This window comes from Mus caroli, unplaced genomic scaffold (assembly GCF_978045245.1).
Source record: "Mus caroli unplaced genomic scaffold, Mus_caroli_1 scaffold_17, whole genome shotgun sequence".
Taxonomy (NCBI): domain Eukaryota; kingdom Metazoa; phylum Chordata; class Mammalia; order Rodentia; family Muridae; genus Mus; species Mus caroli.
The window spans coordinates 23,482,274-23,498,750 of record NW_028227272.1 but is presented as its reverse complement, the minus strand read 5'-3'; the positions used below and the strand labels follow the sequence as shown (position 1 = coordinate 23,498,750).

At 41.0% G+C, this 16,477-nt stretch overlaps 1 protein-coding gene across 1 annotated transcript in view; it reads left to right on the top strand.

The window, feature by feature from the left end:
• The window catches only part of Tmem207 (transmembrane protein 207), a 70,734-nt gene extending 59,480 nt beyond the window's left edge, over positions 1-11,254 (top strand). The window contains exon 6 of the mRNA XM_021185655.3: positions 9,305-11,254. Coding sequence (XP_021041314.2) covers positions 9,305-9,435 — 131 coding nt within the window. The 3' untranslated portion in view covers positions 9,436-11,254. The remainder of the gene's footprint in view (positions 1-9,304) is intronic.
• Positions 11,255-16,477: the final 5,223 nt, after the last annotated feature.

Sequence of the window (16,477 nt, the reverse complement as noted above, 5' to 3'; positions counted from 1 at the left end):
ATAGTGGAAGCAGTCAGTTTTATCTGTAACAGAGTGTGAGAACACTTGACGGTTTCTATGTGGCTATAGCTGGTTGTCATTTCTTCACCTGTAAGCTTTGTTCTTTTATCTAGAGATGGAGAGATTTTTCCCTAACAGGTTGTACGTTATCACACAGCTGACCAAAGAGTTCTTGTTAAAAATTAACGTGGTTACCTTTCAGCAACTTGAGCCAGTGTGGAATTTTCAATATCTAAAACAGAGAAGCAAACAACTAGATTAACAGATAAAACAAAAACAAAAACCTAAGGGACTTTAACTTCCAAGTGTACTATTAAGGGTCTATGGGGAGTTCAGTCACAAAACGGACAAGTGTACCACTACTCCGATCCTTCACAATGCTCAGGGAACATTGCAGAAGAGAGGGCCAAAAGATTGTAAGAGCCAGAAGCCAGGAAGAACTGACACAAAACATTGTCTATTAGAGATGACAGGGTGCTGCACTCAGGAATCCAGGGCAGCAGTGGCTGTCTGCACAAGGTCAATCCAGTTAGCATTCCAGCATGGAAAGGGGGGAGGTATGCAGGATCCTGTTCCTAGATGAGGATCTACTGACAACTAATGGCTTCTGCAGGACGGTAGAGTAAATTTTTCTTAAACTTTAGGCCCTTGGTAGGCCAACCATGCTCCAATGGATGCTCTCTACCAATGGGTCAGAAATGAGACTCGGTGGGTTATTAAAAATAAACAAGGAGGACAGGAAGTTCAGAGTAGGTAGGGATGTAGGGGTGAAGCTGGGAATGATGGGAGGTATGGGGTAGACCTGGGAATGGTGGGGAGGTAGAGGTGGACTGGGAATAGTAGGGAGGTGGGGGTGGACCTGGGAATAGTGGGAGGTGGGGGTGGACCTGGGAATGGTGGGAGGTATGGGGTAGACCTGGGAATGGTGGGGAGGTAGAGGTGGACTGGGAATAGTAGGGAGGTGGGGGTGGACCTGGGAATGGTGGGAGGTGGGGGTGGACCTGGGAATGGTGGGAGGTGGGGGTGGACCTGGGAATGGTGGGAGGTGGGGGTAGACCTGGGAATGGCGGGAGGTGGGGGTGGACCTGGGAATGGTGGGAGGTGGGGGTGGACCTGGGAATGGTGGGAGGTGGGGGTGGACCTGGGAATGGTGGGAGGTGGGGGTGGACCTGGGAATGGCGGGAGGTGGGGGTGGACCTGGGAATGGTGGGAGGTGGGGGTGGACCTGGGAATGGTGGGAGGTGTTGGTGGACCTGGGAATGGTGGGAGGTGGGGGTGGACCTGGGAATGGTGGGAGGTGGGGGTGGACCTGGGAATGGTGGGAGGTGGGGGTGGACCTGGGAATGGTGGGAGGTGGGGGTGGACCTGGGAATGGTGGGAGGTGTTGGTGGACCTGGGAATGGTGGGAGGTGGGGGTGGACCTGGGAATGGTGGGAGGTGGGGGTGGACCTGGGAATGGTGGGAGGTGGGGGTGGACCTGGGAATGGTGGGAGGTGGGGGTGGACCTGGGAATGGCAGGAGGTGGGGGTGGACCTGGGAATGGTGGGAGGTGTTGGTGGACCTGGGAATGGTGGGAGGTGGGGGTGGACCTGGGAATGGCGGGAGGTGGGGGTGGACCTGGGAATGGTGGGAGGTGTTGGTGGACCTGGGAATGGCGGGAGGTGGGGGTGGACCTGGGAATGGTGGGAGGTGGGGGTGGACCTGGGAATGGTGGGAGGTGGGGGTGGACCTGGGAATGGCGGGAGGTGGGGGTGGACCTGGGAATGGTGGGAGGTGGGGGTGGACCTGGGAATGGTGGGAGGTGGGGGTGGACCTGGGAATGGTGGGAGGTGGGGGTGGACCTGGGAATGGTGGGAGGTGTTGGTGGACCTGGGAATGGCGGGAGGTGGGGGTGGACCTGGGAATGGTGGGAGGTGGGGGTGGACCTGGGAATGGTGGGAGGTGGGGGTGGACCTGGGAATGGCGGGAGGTGGGGGTGGACCTGGGAATGGTGGGAGGTGGGGGTGGACCTGGGAATGGTGGGAGGTGGGGGTGGACCTGGGAATGGTGGGAGGTGGGGGTGGACCTGGGAATGGTTTCCAGAAGTTGTTGGAGTAACTATGATCATTTTCATATGAACTAATTTTCAAAGAATTAACAAAAATATATTAAGAAGAAAAATATTTAGAGATTCTTATTTTCTATAAATTTCCAAGCATGAAGTGATTACTTAAACAAGGATAAGCCACTATCAATTTAAGAAATTGTTGTTTGGAAAGGATAATTAAATTCTACCATAACAAATTGATCTTTCTCCTAAAATAAAAATCACTTTTCATATAGTATCAAGAGAATTATGGTCACTAAACCTAACAAAATGTTTGCCAAAGGGATATTCATGGAAATATTGACCTCTTTTTCTTTATTTAAATACTTATCTAAAAATGTAATTTTAATTCTTCCAAGTAAACTTTTATTTCTAAAGGAGAGCACATAGCCTTATTTTTTTTGGCCCTTTTCTCTCTGTGAGGAAAACTTAGGCTACCTTAAATCTTAAGAAAAATCACTTGCTATATTTTAAATATCTTACTTCTGGACTATTGTGTTACAAGTTCTTAAAGACTGTTGTTGTAGAAATGGTTATATAATATTTTCCTACTTGCTACATGGCGGTTCACATACCTGTTATTAAACTTGCCTGAATAGCTTCAGATTAGAAAACACACACACACACACACACACACACACATTATATCTAACACATTGCCTCAATAACATGCAGAGATGGCCCTAACACCTGGCCCTTAAAATTACTGAATCTGATCAGGCTGAAGTCATTGTAAACATAAGTAAATAAGTAAATAATAAATAAATGAATAAATTGATAGATAAATAATAAAAAGAAGAAAAAGTTGTCTTCTACAAGGGGTAACGTTTACTTCAAATCTACCAAGTCCTAAGCAATAATTTGAGACTTTTCAGGTCTTATCTCTATTTCATAAATGTCTACTTCAGAATGTGATCATCAGTTCTCTCAGGGGCTATCGCTTCTCTCTCTCCTAGTCAATATATTAGTAGACCTTTGATATGAAATGGAAGTAGGTAGCTTTTAGCCCCCTTATCCCATGATAGGAAGTACGGCTTATGAACATTCCTATGTTTAAAGGGCCACCCCTGAGGGTGGGTATTGCAGTCTAGGATCTGAATTCCTGGCCATTTCCCATCCTTTCTCTCAAGCCTAGTGTTAAAGTTTCCAGTTCTTGCATTTAAAGAAATATTTAACCCCTCTTGTGGTGTCTCTTCTATCTCTCTGCAACTTGGAGGACAGAGGCTCAATTGCTTCTTCTCATTTATATTTCTCTTACCAACTCAAAGTGGGCAGAAGGGAGTCCCCACCTTCTGCTCCTCCCCTAGCCTGTCTGAGGTTGCTCACTCTGCTGAGAAGGCAGTCTTTAATGCAGTGTTGACCTAGAGGCATGCCTTTTGGTATTCTTATTTCTCTTTGATAGGACAAAATAGAGGAGAGCAATTTAGGCAGTGGTAAACTCTATTAACCTAGGGATTGTTAGCTAGTAATCTCAGGAAGTAAATTCCAGAGATTATCTTAAGATAATTCACATCCTAGACCCACACTGCACTAATACACTAGATGATAATTTCATTGTGTATTTATACTCTGAATATATCTGCTTCCTTTTTAAGTATTTACTATCTCAGGAAATGAGAGCCTTCCCTGATCTTGTAGTTCCTGCACAACACTGTAAGGATAAAATGAACTATATCTACCTCCATATCTCTTATAAAGAATATGGTTACAAGAAGTTTGATGTGTGAGTTTTATACACATCCTCTATTAAGAAAGGGGAATAAATAGATAAAAATCGCTTGAGTGACATTGATGAGCTATGAGAATACAGAATAGGGCTCCTGACTCACTTCCATTTCTGACACACAGAGGATGTTCCCCTACCCTAGGACCCAGGATGTAGAAACTGGGTCATTGGAAGCATCTTAATGGATGTAATGCGTTTGATGTAGTAACCCTCAGTTACTCCTGGACCTTTACTTTATTTCTTCAAAAGTTATTTCACTTTAATACCACTACTTATTGCATATATTAATTGAAATTGTTCTGTTATTTTGACATAAAGGGTCAAAGATGTGACACTCGGGATCTTGCAAACATTGCCCTCAAAAACGAAAAGCCAAGAGGAAAATTTTAACTGATGATTAAAGGCTAAAACTGTCTGAACTTTGCTATTACTAAAATATATAAAACAGGCAATTTTTTATATATATGTAGCATTTCCTGCCAATATTACATTGCTTGGGTTACCAATTTATTAGATTAGAAATATGAAAGAGAAAAAAGTAGCAAAGGCTCTGCATCGTTCTAAGGAACCTTTAGGGAAGGTGTTGCCAGCAGAGTCCATAGCAATGTCTGATGAGATGTTAGCTCTGAGAAAGGTCCCTGGGATCTCAGCCAAACACATGAAGTGAGAGGAGCATCTTCTGGTCCATCAGTGGCATCTTTTCACAGTACTCTGCTGACTCAGTGCTCAGATAAATGGATCCTACTTCTTTCTTAGGACCTTTGCACTTGTATGAGATATTCTAGAGTCAAATGCTTCCCTGTGTGGTCACTGGATCCAACAGAGGAGACCTTGACATTTAATACACTCAGTCTTCCCTGTTGTGTCCATGCTTGCTATGGGAAGTTCATTATTCATGGGAAAGGAAGAAATAATCCCTGTGGTGGGCCCTCTGGTGTATCCACTGAGTTCATCTTATCAAGTCTTACTGGTTACTACCTCAGCGCATGAAAGTCTTTGGAATGCCAATTCAATTTAAAAAAAAATTGTGTAAGCAGTGAGGATCTTAATACAGTCCGATTGGTACTCCTCTGGAAGGAGTTTAACATGGAGACAGGAACAGAATGGAGAGAAGATGCTGTGAAGACACAAGGGGAAGATGACAACAGGAGCCCTGCCAATTCTAGATCCTGAATATCTCCTCCAGAATCACGAGGAAAGGACTCTGCTGATAGTCACCCAGCTTGTGGTACTTTTCTGTGGCAGCCCTTAGATAACTCATTTAGAATCTCAGCAGGGGAAGGGTTGCCTGAAAATAGAAGGAATTCAAGAAGGTCAGGAGCTAAGGAAATAGAAGATAAGGAGCAAGAATCTTAGTTTAGTATTGGATATGCTTGAAGATTTGTGGCTATCGGTTCATTTCATAGAGATTTTAAACCATCCCTTTCTATTCTGCGGTGTGTGCACCTCCAGCCAGACTCTCATAGGCAGTTTTCCTTTCTTTATCATCCTTATTCCTACACTACACTGCCTTCCACATCCAGCTCTGCTACAAATCAGGACCATATGTACTCAGCCGCTTAGGTCTTCTTAAGTGTGATCAGCTGTGAGCCAGCTTCTCACTTGCTCTTGCCCCTTTCTGTCAGGCTTTACTACTAGAGTTATGTAGCTGTTTGTCTCCACCACTTGAATTAGGAGTAAAATGACACCTTATTTGAACTCCTTGTCAGCTTCAGAAGGTTACCTGTCATTTTAATAATGTTTTGGGAGCTTGACTCTAACTGGTAATTGAAGAGAAAGTACAGAAGATTTGCAACCATTTCCTCTCCCATTCCCTTTCCCGTTCCCCCTTCCCAACCAATGTGGAGAATAAGAGCACACAGTGAGTTACTTCTTAAAGGAATCCATGCAAGTTTTAACTATCAGCAGGACAAGGATCCCATCTGTTATGGCTAGTACATTCCATAATGTAGAGGACCATAAAACAGTGAAATAGACATTGCAGTGATTTCAAAATTATATATTTTAATATATATTTAAAATTATATATATATATAATTTTAGTTTGTTGGATTGTGTTTTAGTTTATGTTTGAAAAGTAATGTCAAGTGACTTTTACAATATATTAACACCAAAAATAATTCACTAAAAATAGGGGTAAAATGTGAGTTAATGGAAAGTAAGGCTGTAGAACTGAAAAGGCTGAATCAAAGCTCATTTTAATAAGGAAGTAAGCATTTAATGCTATGATGGGAGATGAATAGGAGGTTTGAGAGGTGAATGGAAAACAGTTAAGGCTGGGGTTAGGTAAGAGCCTAACACTCATTGGAAAGAGATGGGAGAAGACAACTGTACCTCTGTTTGTCCACACATTAATGAACACCTGTAGTTTACTCTGAAGTCAACGTTGCATCCCTGATAAAGATCTCCAGCTCTGCTTCCTCCAGGAATGCTCACTCTGCCTTATCCCCTCAGGGCTGATGGTCCAGGTATCCTGTCTTCCAGCTTTGCAGTTTCTCTTACCCCATCCTTTTCTGCAGTTTCACAGATTTTTTTTTTTAAATTTCAGAAGAAAAAAAAATAAAAGAAGTGCTGGTTGTTTTGCCAGCAGTGATTAAATGTGAGTTTCCTTAATTGGTAAGAGCAAGGAGGACTGCAGACCTGGACAAGTAGCAAGCCTTTACATAGTTAACTCTCTCACCTGTAGGTGTCTCTGGATTCTTTTATTACAGGACCTATTAGAGTTTCTTTGTGTATTTTATATTCTATATGTAAATACCCTATGGCATGTTAGGACGGAAGACAGCATACTTCATTCCCACATTTCTGCTAATGGCAGATAAGTCAGCATTTTGCAGGTGTGCATACCACCACTCTCATTTGCTCTCCCAGAGGGTTCTCTTCGAAATCGTTGCTACCATTCTCAACATGCTGAAGATGCAGAAACAGAGACATTTGAAGATGAAGCCTCCCAGTTAGTGTACCATAGAACTGTGTATGACTCATGTTCAGGCTCTCTAGCCTTTCCTCTCCGTGTGAGGAAAGAGCGATCAAACAGGGAACGATGACCAGGCATGGTGATTCGTATCTGTAATCTCAGCACTCAGGAGATATAAGCAGGAAGACTGAACATTCCACCTTGGCCTGGGCAACAGAGTAAGTTCAAAGCCAGGTGGTGCTAGGCAGTGAGATTTCCTCCTTCCCCATTTCCTAGTACTCCAATAAGGACAGAAAAGAAAGCAGTGAAAAGTATGTTAAAGTAAGTCAAGTCTGTTGCAATTATTATCAATCACATGTGAAATCTGGACTCATTACAATAACTCATTAATGAATGTGTGGGTTTTACAAAATTGAATAAGAAATGAGTTCTTTAACCAGCAAGTTTTCCGGCAAAGCCATAGGGTTTTCCCAATACACTTAAAATGAGTTGAGATGTTAAAAGGTAAACATGAGGCTGATAAGATGGCTCGGTACCATAAAGGTAATTGCTGACAAGCCTGAGGACCCCAGTTCAATCTCTGGGGATCCACATGGTGGACAGGAAAGAGGGGACTTCAGCAAGTTGTCCTCTGACCTCCATAAATGCCTTATATATGCTTTAATTAATTAATCAATAAAACACCTATGGTTTACATAACAACCACAAAAGCAACAGGGAAATTGTAAAGATCCTATTTCTTCATCACAGGGACAAATTGTCAGAATCATATCACCCAGATCACAATATTGATAACAGCAGGATAAATCAATTAAAACTAACATAAATAATCCATGTGTCAAGCCACTGGTCAAACGTTCCCAGGCCGCAGGCTAAGTTTGAGCTAAATTTGCACTGACTTCATCAGCAGCCATCTATTTGGAATGTAGCTACTGTTCATGGACATGTTTTGCATGGAGGTAATTATTGAGGTAAGGAGATCAACTTTAATTCTGTTTGAAGGCATACACCAGCTTAGCTGACTTCAGTCCAAGCTTATGTACTTCAAAAGGTCTTATCTCACGATATTTTTACTTAGTGATTTTTGTCATATCTAATAAATCATTAAATATGCATTAAAGTGGCATTGATAAGAAGATAATGTTATAGATTTAAATTGCTATATGTTTTCTTAGCATGCACCATATTTGATGCTACAAAAGAGCAGCAATCCTTTGCCATATCCCTGGATCACTTTAAATGCTATCCATGTATTGTTTACCATTTTTTTTTTACTTCAGAAAAAAAATGAAACTTTTTCTAACTTTCTTTCTTCAGAAAACTAATGTACCTTTTACAGAGATAGAAACCATTCTTATTCTTTTGCTAAAGAAAAGTGAGCTAAGTAAATAAAATATAATATTTATAGTAACAGCATGAAGGTGGATTGGTCAATTAAAAATCCATTCTAAGAAAAATACTGGAGAATGAAGTGACACATATTTAATGCATTTCAGTTTTCATTATCCATACAAATTAATCCTTTTGGTAATGTGCATATGGGTTCCAGGAGTGAGCTAATGTCTAGCAGTCTGAATTCTCTTGGTAACTATGGTATGTTCTTTGTAGTCTTCTGGATGCTACCAAGTCTGAGGCCTTCAAGGAAGATGAGTGAACCTCTTCTAGGAGAGGACAAGAGGAAACAATTTTGACTTTGTAGCCTGTACAGTTTCATGGGGGAGTAATGACCTTGCCATTATTACTCAAAAGCAGATATAGTCAATATGTAAATATTTGGGAATGCTTGTGTTTTCTTTAAAGTTAATATATAAAAATGTCAATGAAATTCAGAGTTAGACAAATACCCAGGATAAAAAGAATATGTATGCAAAAAGAGAGGGCTATAAAATATTACTATTGATTTTTTTCCAATGACTCAAAAATAGTCCTTCAAGGAAATACTTATTTCTGAAACAGCCACTGGAAAAAATTCAAGGTCTCTCAAGGTTACAACTTTGGAAAAGAAATGTTTGTTGAATTGCCGTATTATAGATAATCTTTTTGTAAGAATATCCATTCAAAAGCTTTTCCTTAATTTCTAATGTCTTTATTATGTATGCATTTTAAGTGCAAATTTGTTACAGCTTATCTCAACATGCTTACTGCTTTCTACAATGAAACGCTGCATTATTTGTATTTATGGCATTTTGAGAACCGAAACATGACACGAGGCTTTAATAACAGCCTAATGTTCCTAGTGAAACTTGGGTTTCCTATGAGGAGACCTTCAGCAAAGACAGCATTAGTATTTAGAGGAATCATGTTCACAACAGAGAACATTTCTTTCTGGTTTCGGTTGTTACAATGTAACTGTTTCCAGGCGGATTAATCAGTAATGGCATGAGCTGATCATTCTGGGAAATTTGCTCCTCACACTAACTCAGCTATCACTGTGGCGAGAAAGGTGGCTGTAAGTGGTTTTCTCAAGGGCACAAATAAATTTCTGTTGCTCCAGTGATCCAAGAAAGGACAGATTTCATCTCCTCCGTGCACTGCCTGTCACCTGGGAGATGACACCCCCTCTTTTTTTTTCCAGGTGCAGAAATGGCTGGACGTCCAACATCTGGAATCTGCCATCCTACTCAAAACACTGAACTGTGCTCTGCTCCCTGTTTTGGTGTGTTAGGCCCTCCACCGCCATATGAAGAAATTCTAAAAGCAAACTGATTTTATCCAGATGCAGCAGCGATATTTGTATATACAGTGAATTTTAGGCACAATTCTTTGGCTTAGTTGAAATTCCTGGAGACCTGCTGTAGAAACAAGCAGACAAAAGAGTGGAGGGGATGGCAGGAAGAAATACTGGCCCTAGTGATGTTTTAGTGAGCGAGCAGTCTCTGGAGCATTGTTTTGTTACACTCTTAGACTAGATAACATTGGCATTTTAGTTCTTAAAGAGGCAGAAATAGGTGCAAACACTTGCATTAGTTTGACCTCCCACTGTCTTCCACATGATATTATTTGATGCCCTGATATCTCCATCTTCATCCAGCCTCTATTAGAGAGTCAGTGTAAAATAAATAATTTAACAGTGGCTTACACATAGATTTGGGGATGGCTAGAGGGAGAATATTTGAGTTGAATTTGAAATGAAAGAAGAGGAAGGAAATCCTATTTGAAATTGATGGAGGAAAATAAATGAAAAGGAAGAGGAAAGATCACAAGACTCAATACAAGAACTTTCATTTTCCACTGGAGCAGAGAGAAAGTGCACCAGGAAGCAGAAGATGCCAAAGATATAAACTGTAGGTAATGATGCTGTGTGGAGGAGAGTGGGGGAAGGTTCTCATTGTCCTTGCGGAATGTGAGCTATAGAGCCTAGTCTTTCCTGGGTTCCTCAGGATTTGCATTTATTGCAACAACATAAGAAGAAATTCTGTTTTAGATGCTCCTTGCCTAAGGCAAGGACATTTAATTGAGGCTGGATTACAGGTTCAGTGGTTCAAACCATTATCATCAAGTCAGGAACGTAGAATGACCAGGCAGGCATGGTACAAGACCTAAGAGTTCTACATCTTCATCTGAAGGCTACTTTCAGAATTGGCTTCCAGGCAGCTAGGAAGCCCACACCTACAGTGACACACCTAATCCAACAAGACCACACCTACTTCAACAGGGCCACAACTTCTATTAGTGCCACTCCTTGGTCTGAGCACAGATAAACCATAACAGATGCCTTTTTTCAGGTTGAAGTCTCTAACAGAAGTAGCAGTGAGAGATTTCTAAGCATCCCTTGGCAGGGGAAAGAAGAAAAATTCCATGCCAGATTTCACACTAGGTAGTGAGTTTGCTTCATAAAATCATTTACAAATTCACTTGATTGTTAATTAAACTTAACTAAATCTAACTCCAGTCTTTTCTCAATTACCTTACTGAAGAGTTTCCAAACTTCCTACCGCTCAGTCAAGGACTTGTGCCTTCTGTTTGTATTACTTCCTATAAATATGTCATCTGAAAAGGTTTTTGTTCCTACTTTCAGAATTTCCAGACTCTGAATGTTTCCTATTAGCACATCGCTGGTATAACACACTACTGTCCGTCCTTGCTAGAGTCCAATGATAGATCTAAACTGGTCTACTAGGCCTCCGTTAGTTCTCAAGTATTCTATTGGCAACAATATTAACAATTCAAAGATTTAGAAACACATTCCATATTCCCACACATGTACAGGGTCTCATTGCATAACCCACTTCACCTGAGGTTGTAATCTTCATCTGATGAGCCTACAGAGATACATCATCACCCCTCGATGCTCTGTTGTACATTCTGTGGGTTTGATGGATTTGTTCTGGAATCAAGCAGTAAGATCGGGAGGTCATACAGACTCACTGCCATGAGAATCTTCGTTCTCTTTACCCAGGTTCCTTCCTCGATTCTAGTTCCTGGTGACCAGTGATCTTTTTAATATGTCCTGTTTTGCTTTTTCAATGGAGCATTCATTTTAACTCACACCGTTGTAGGCTTTTAAGCTTACCTCTATGGAATTTTAAATGTACATAAATTTCTTCTGTGTCTTTCATGGCTTGACAGCTCATTTCGTTTCATTCCCTGAGTAGTATGCCAGTGTCTGGAAGTGCCATTGTTTTAAGTATGCATCCATGACCTTCAGATCATGTTTTGATACAAACGGGTCTTTTATAATGTTAGCAATCGGATTTTCTCATGATACCACAACTCAGTGAGAGAATAGGCCAAAGTAATTGAGATTTTTTAGTCCAAGCTCCTTGAGATCTCACCTTGCTTCTCCTTGCTTCTCCTTCCTTTGGATGTTCTCAATTCTGAATGCTTTACTGTGTTAATCTATTTCTTTGTGCCTTTCTTCCAGAGGTTCTCAGCCTGTGGTCATAGCAGACCACTGGAAAACACAGATATTTACATTACAGCTCATAACTGTCACAAAGTAACAGTTATGAAGCAGCAACAAAAACAATTTTATGGTTGGAGGTCAATGCAACATGAGGAAACTGTATTAAAAGGTCGCAGCATTAGAGAGGTTGAGAGGCACTCCTTTAGACTCTAACACTTGGCTTGGCTATCCCAATATACCAAAATATCTGCAACCCCATGGTGTCTTTTGTTTTAAAAAAATGTCACCCCCTCAATAGTTCCTACTTTAATTACCCCACTTTTAATTTCAGCCACATTCTCCCTAAGCAAACACTATCTCTTCATCCCAGATACATTTTAGATTTTAATAGCATTTAAATCAGAGAGCACATCAGTGGACAGATGTGTATCTCCTGTTCTATTGATAGAATGGCAATTCTCCTTTGTTTATTTTTTATTATTAGATATTTTCTTTATTTACATTTCAAATGTTATTCCCTTTCCTAGTTTCCTCTCTGAAAATCCCTTATCCCCTCCACATCCCTCTGCTCACCAACCCACCCACTCCTGATTCCTGGTCCTGGCATTCTCCTACACTGGGGTATTAATCCTTCACAGAACCAAGGGCTTCAAGGAGGGAATATAATTCACTGATTTGCACTGTGTGTTGAAAGCATCTTATTGAGAACTTAGTATATATTTTTAACAAAATTCGTAATTTCTGTTTCCTGCTTCTAGAAATTCTCAGAAACAACTGCATAGCCATGTGATATAGGTACAAGATGTTATGGGTGTGAGCATGGGCAGAAATCAGGGTTTGCTAATCTGGTGCCATAAATTAACTCTCCTCTGCATCCACTAACAAAAGAAATATAGAGAAAAGTGTCAACGCTCTGTGATCTGCCCAGTGGGTCAGGAGAACTTCATGCTGTATGAACAGCTTGTGTTTGTACCATCAGATTTTATGGTCCATGTAATCTTAGAACCTGCCTATTCGTAACCTCAAGTTATTCATCATAGCGTGGCTATGCCCTCCTTTTAGAAACCCATTATCATTTTGGTAAGGTTGTAAAAAAAATACACTTAATTATTCAAATCAAAAGAAAAATTTAGCAGTGGTGAAAATAAGATGGTTGGGGGTCAGCCCCAGGATTGTGGTACCTGAAAACAAGAAAGAGGACTACAGCACCATCCTCAGATCTGACTGTGGCTTCCACATCGCTATACTTGCTCAGTACCTTCAGAGAAGAAACTGAGAGCAGGCAAGCAAACTTGCAGCTGAAAGCAAACAGAAGCACCCAGGCAGGTGTGTGGACCTCACCCACATATTATAATTAATATAACTGCAGCCAGCCAGAGCAGAGTTACTGCACTGAGAACATGTGTGGTAGCAGCACATGCGTGATTGGGAGAGAAATAGGCTGCAAAGTTTTCCTTACACAGCTGATTAAAAAATGGAAATAAAAAATAAAGAGTGTAAAATTATTAAAACCACAAAACCGTTAGGAGCAGGGAGTGCCATCTTGGTTCCGGGACTCCACCGAACTTAGGAACTTAGTCTGCACAGGTGAGAGTGTGCACCACAGAGGCAGACAGCTTCTGGGACAGGCGGGAGCCACAGAGCCGCTGAGGCAGCACCCTTTTCGGGCCGCAGACATCCAGCACCCTCCCAGCCACAGTGGTCCGCCCTGCACAGGAGCCCTCTGCCTCAGGGACAGGGAGCGCCATCTTGGTTCCGGGACTCCACCGAACTTAGGAAATTTGTCTGCACAGGGGAGAGTGTGCACCACGGAAGCTGTCAGCTTCTGTGACCTGCCAAAGCAACACAGCATCTGGGAAAGGTCCTGTTTTGGGCCTTCTTCTTCGGCCAGGAGGAGGTCCAAACACCAGATATCTGTGCACCTTCCCTGTAAGAGGAGAGCTTGCCAGCAGAGAGTGCTCTAACCACTGAAACTCAGAGGAGAGAGCCTGTCTCCCAGGTCTGCTGATAGACATTAATCAGAATCACCAGAAGAACAATCTCTAAACAGAGACAACTATAACAACTAACTCCAGAGATTACCAGATGGCAAAAGATAAACATAAGAATCTTACTAACAGAAACCAAGACCACTCACCATCATCAGAACCCTGCACTCCCACTTCGCCCAGTCCGGGGCACCCCAACACACCCGAAAAGCTAGACCTGGATTTAAAAGTATATCTCATGATGAAGGTAGAGGACATCAAGAAGAACTTTAATAACTCACTTAAAGAATTACAGTAGAACATTGCTAAAGAGTTACAAGTCCTTAAAGAAAAACAGGATAACACAATCAAACAGGTAGAAGTCCTTAAAGAAAAACAGGAAAACTCATCCAAACAGATGATGGAAATGAACAAAACCATACTAGACCTAAAAAGGGAAGTAGCACAATAAAGAAAACCCAAAATGAGGCAACACTGGAGATAGAAACCCTAGGAAAGAAATCTGGAAACATAGATACGAGCATCAGCAACAGAATACAAGAGATGGAAGAGAGAATCCCAGGTGCAGAAGATTCCATAGAGAACATCGGCACAACAATCAAAGAAAATGCAAAATGCAAAAAGATCCTAACTCAAAACATCCAGGAAATCCAGGACACAAAGAGAAGACCAAACCTACGGATAATAGGAGTGGATGAGAATGAAGATTTTCAACTCAAAGGACCAGCAAACATCTTCAACAAAATTATAGAAGAAAACTTCCCAAATCTAAAGAAAGAGATGCCCATGAACATACAAGAAGCCTACAGAACTCCAAATAGACTGGACCAGAAAAGAAATACTTCCCAACACATAATAATCAGAACAACAAATGCACTAAATAAAGATAGAATACTAAAAGCAGTAAGAGAAAAAGGCCAAGTAACATATAAAGGCAAGCCTATCAGAATTACACCAGATTTTTCACCAGAGACTATGAAAGCCAGAAGATCCTGGACAGATATTATATAGACACTAAAAGAACACAAATTCCAGCCCAGGCTACTATACCCAGCCAAACTCTCAATTAACATAGATGGAGAAACCAAAGTATACCAGGACAAAACCAAATTCATACATAATCTTTCCACGAATCCAGCCCTTCAAAGGATAATAACAGAAAAAAACCAATACAAGGATGGGAACCACACCCTAGAAAAAAAAAGAAGGTAATCCCTCAACAAACCTAAAAGAAGACAGCCACAAGAACAGAATGCCAACTTTAACAACAAAAATAACAGGAAGCAACAATTACTTTTCCTTAATATCTCTTAATATCAATGGACTCAACTCCCCCAATAAAAAGACATAGACTAACAAACTGGCTACACAAACAAGTCCCAACATTTTGCTGCTTACAGGAAACTCATCTCAGAGAAAAAGATAGACACTACCTCAGAATGAAATGCTGGAAAACAATTTTCCAAGCAAATAGTATGAAGAAACAAGCTGGAGTAGCCATTCTAATATCTGATAAGATTGACTTCCAACCCAAAGTCATCAAAAAAGACAGGGAGGGTCACTTCATACTCATCAAAGGTAAAGTCCTCCAAGAGGAACAATCAATTCTGAATATCTATGCTCCAACCACATTCATTAAAGAAACTTTAGTAAAGCTCAAAGCACACATTGCACCTCACACAATAATAGTGGAAGACTTCAACACACCACTTTCACCAATGGACAGATCATGGAAACAGAAACTAAACAGGGACACAGTGAAACTAACAGAAGTTATGAATCAAATGGATCTGGCAGATATCTACAGAACATTCTATCCTAAAACAAAAGGATATACCTTCTTCTCAGCACCTCATGGTACCTTCTCCAAAATTGACCACATAATTGGTCACAAAACAGGCCTCAACAGATACAAAAATATTGAAATTGTCCCATGCATCCTATCAGATCACCATGGACTAAGGCTGATCTTCAATAACAAAATAAATAATAGAAAGCCAACATTCACTTGGAAATTGAACAACACTCTTCTCAATGATACCTTGGTCAAGGAAGGAATAAAGAAAGATTTAAGGACTATTTAGTGTTCAATGAAAATGGAACCACAACATACCCAAACTTATGGGACGCAATGAAAGCATTTCTAAGAGGAAAACTCATAGCTCTCAGTGCCTCCAAAAAGAAACTAGAGAGAGCACACATTAGCAGCTTGACAACACACTTAAAGCACTAGAACAAAAGGAAGCAAATTCACCCAAGAGGAGTAGAAGGCAGGAAATAATCAAACTCAGGGGCGAAATCAACCAAGTGGAAACAAGAAAAACTATTCAAAGAATCAACCAATCAAGGAGCTGGTTCTTTGAGAAAATCAACAAGATAGATAAACCCTTAGCCAGACTCACTAGAGGGCACAGAGAAAGCATTCTAATTAACAAAATCAGAAATGAAAAAGGAGATATAACAACAGATCCTGAAGAAATCCAAAACACCATCAGATCCTTCTACAAAAGGCTATACTCAACAAAACTGGAGAACCTGGATGAAATGGAGAAGTTTCTAGACAGATACCAGGTACCAAAGTTGAATCAAGATCAGGTTAATGATCTAAACAGCCCTATATCCCCCCAAGAAATAGAAGCAGTCATTAATAGTTTCCCAACCAAAAAAAGCCCAGGACCAGATGGGTTTAGTGCAGAGTTCTATCAGACCTTCTAAGAAGACCTAATTCCAGTTCTTCACAAACTATTCCACAAAATAGAAATGGAAGGTACTCTACCCAACTCTTTTTATGAAGCCACAATTACTCTGATACCTAAACCAAAAAAAGACCCAACAAAGATAGAGAACTTCAGACCAATTTTCCCTTATGAATATCGATGCAAAAATCCTCAATAAAGTTCTTGCTAACCGAATC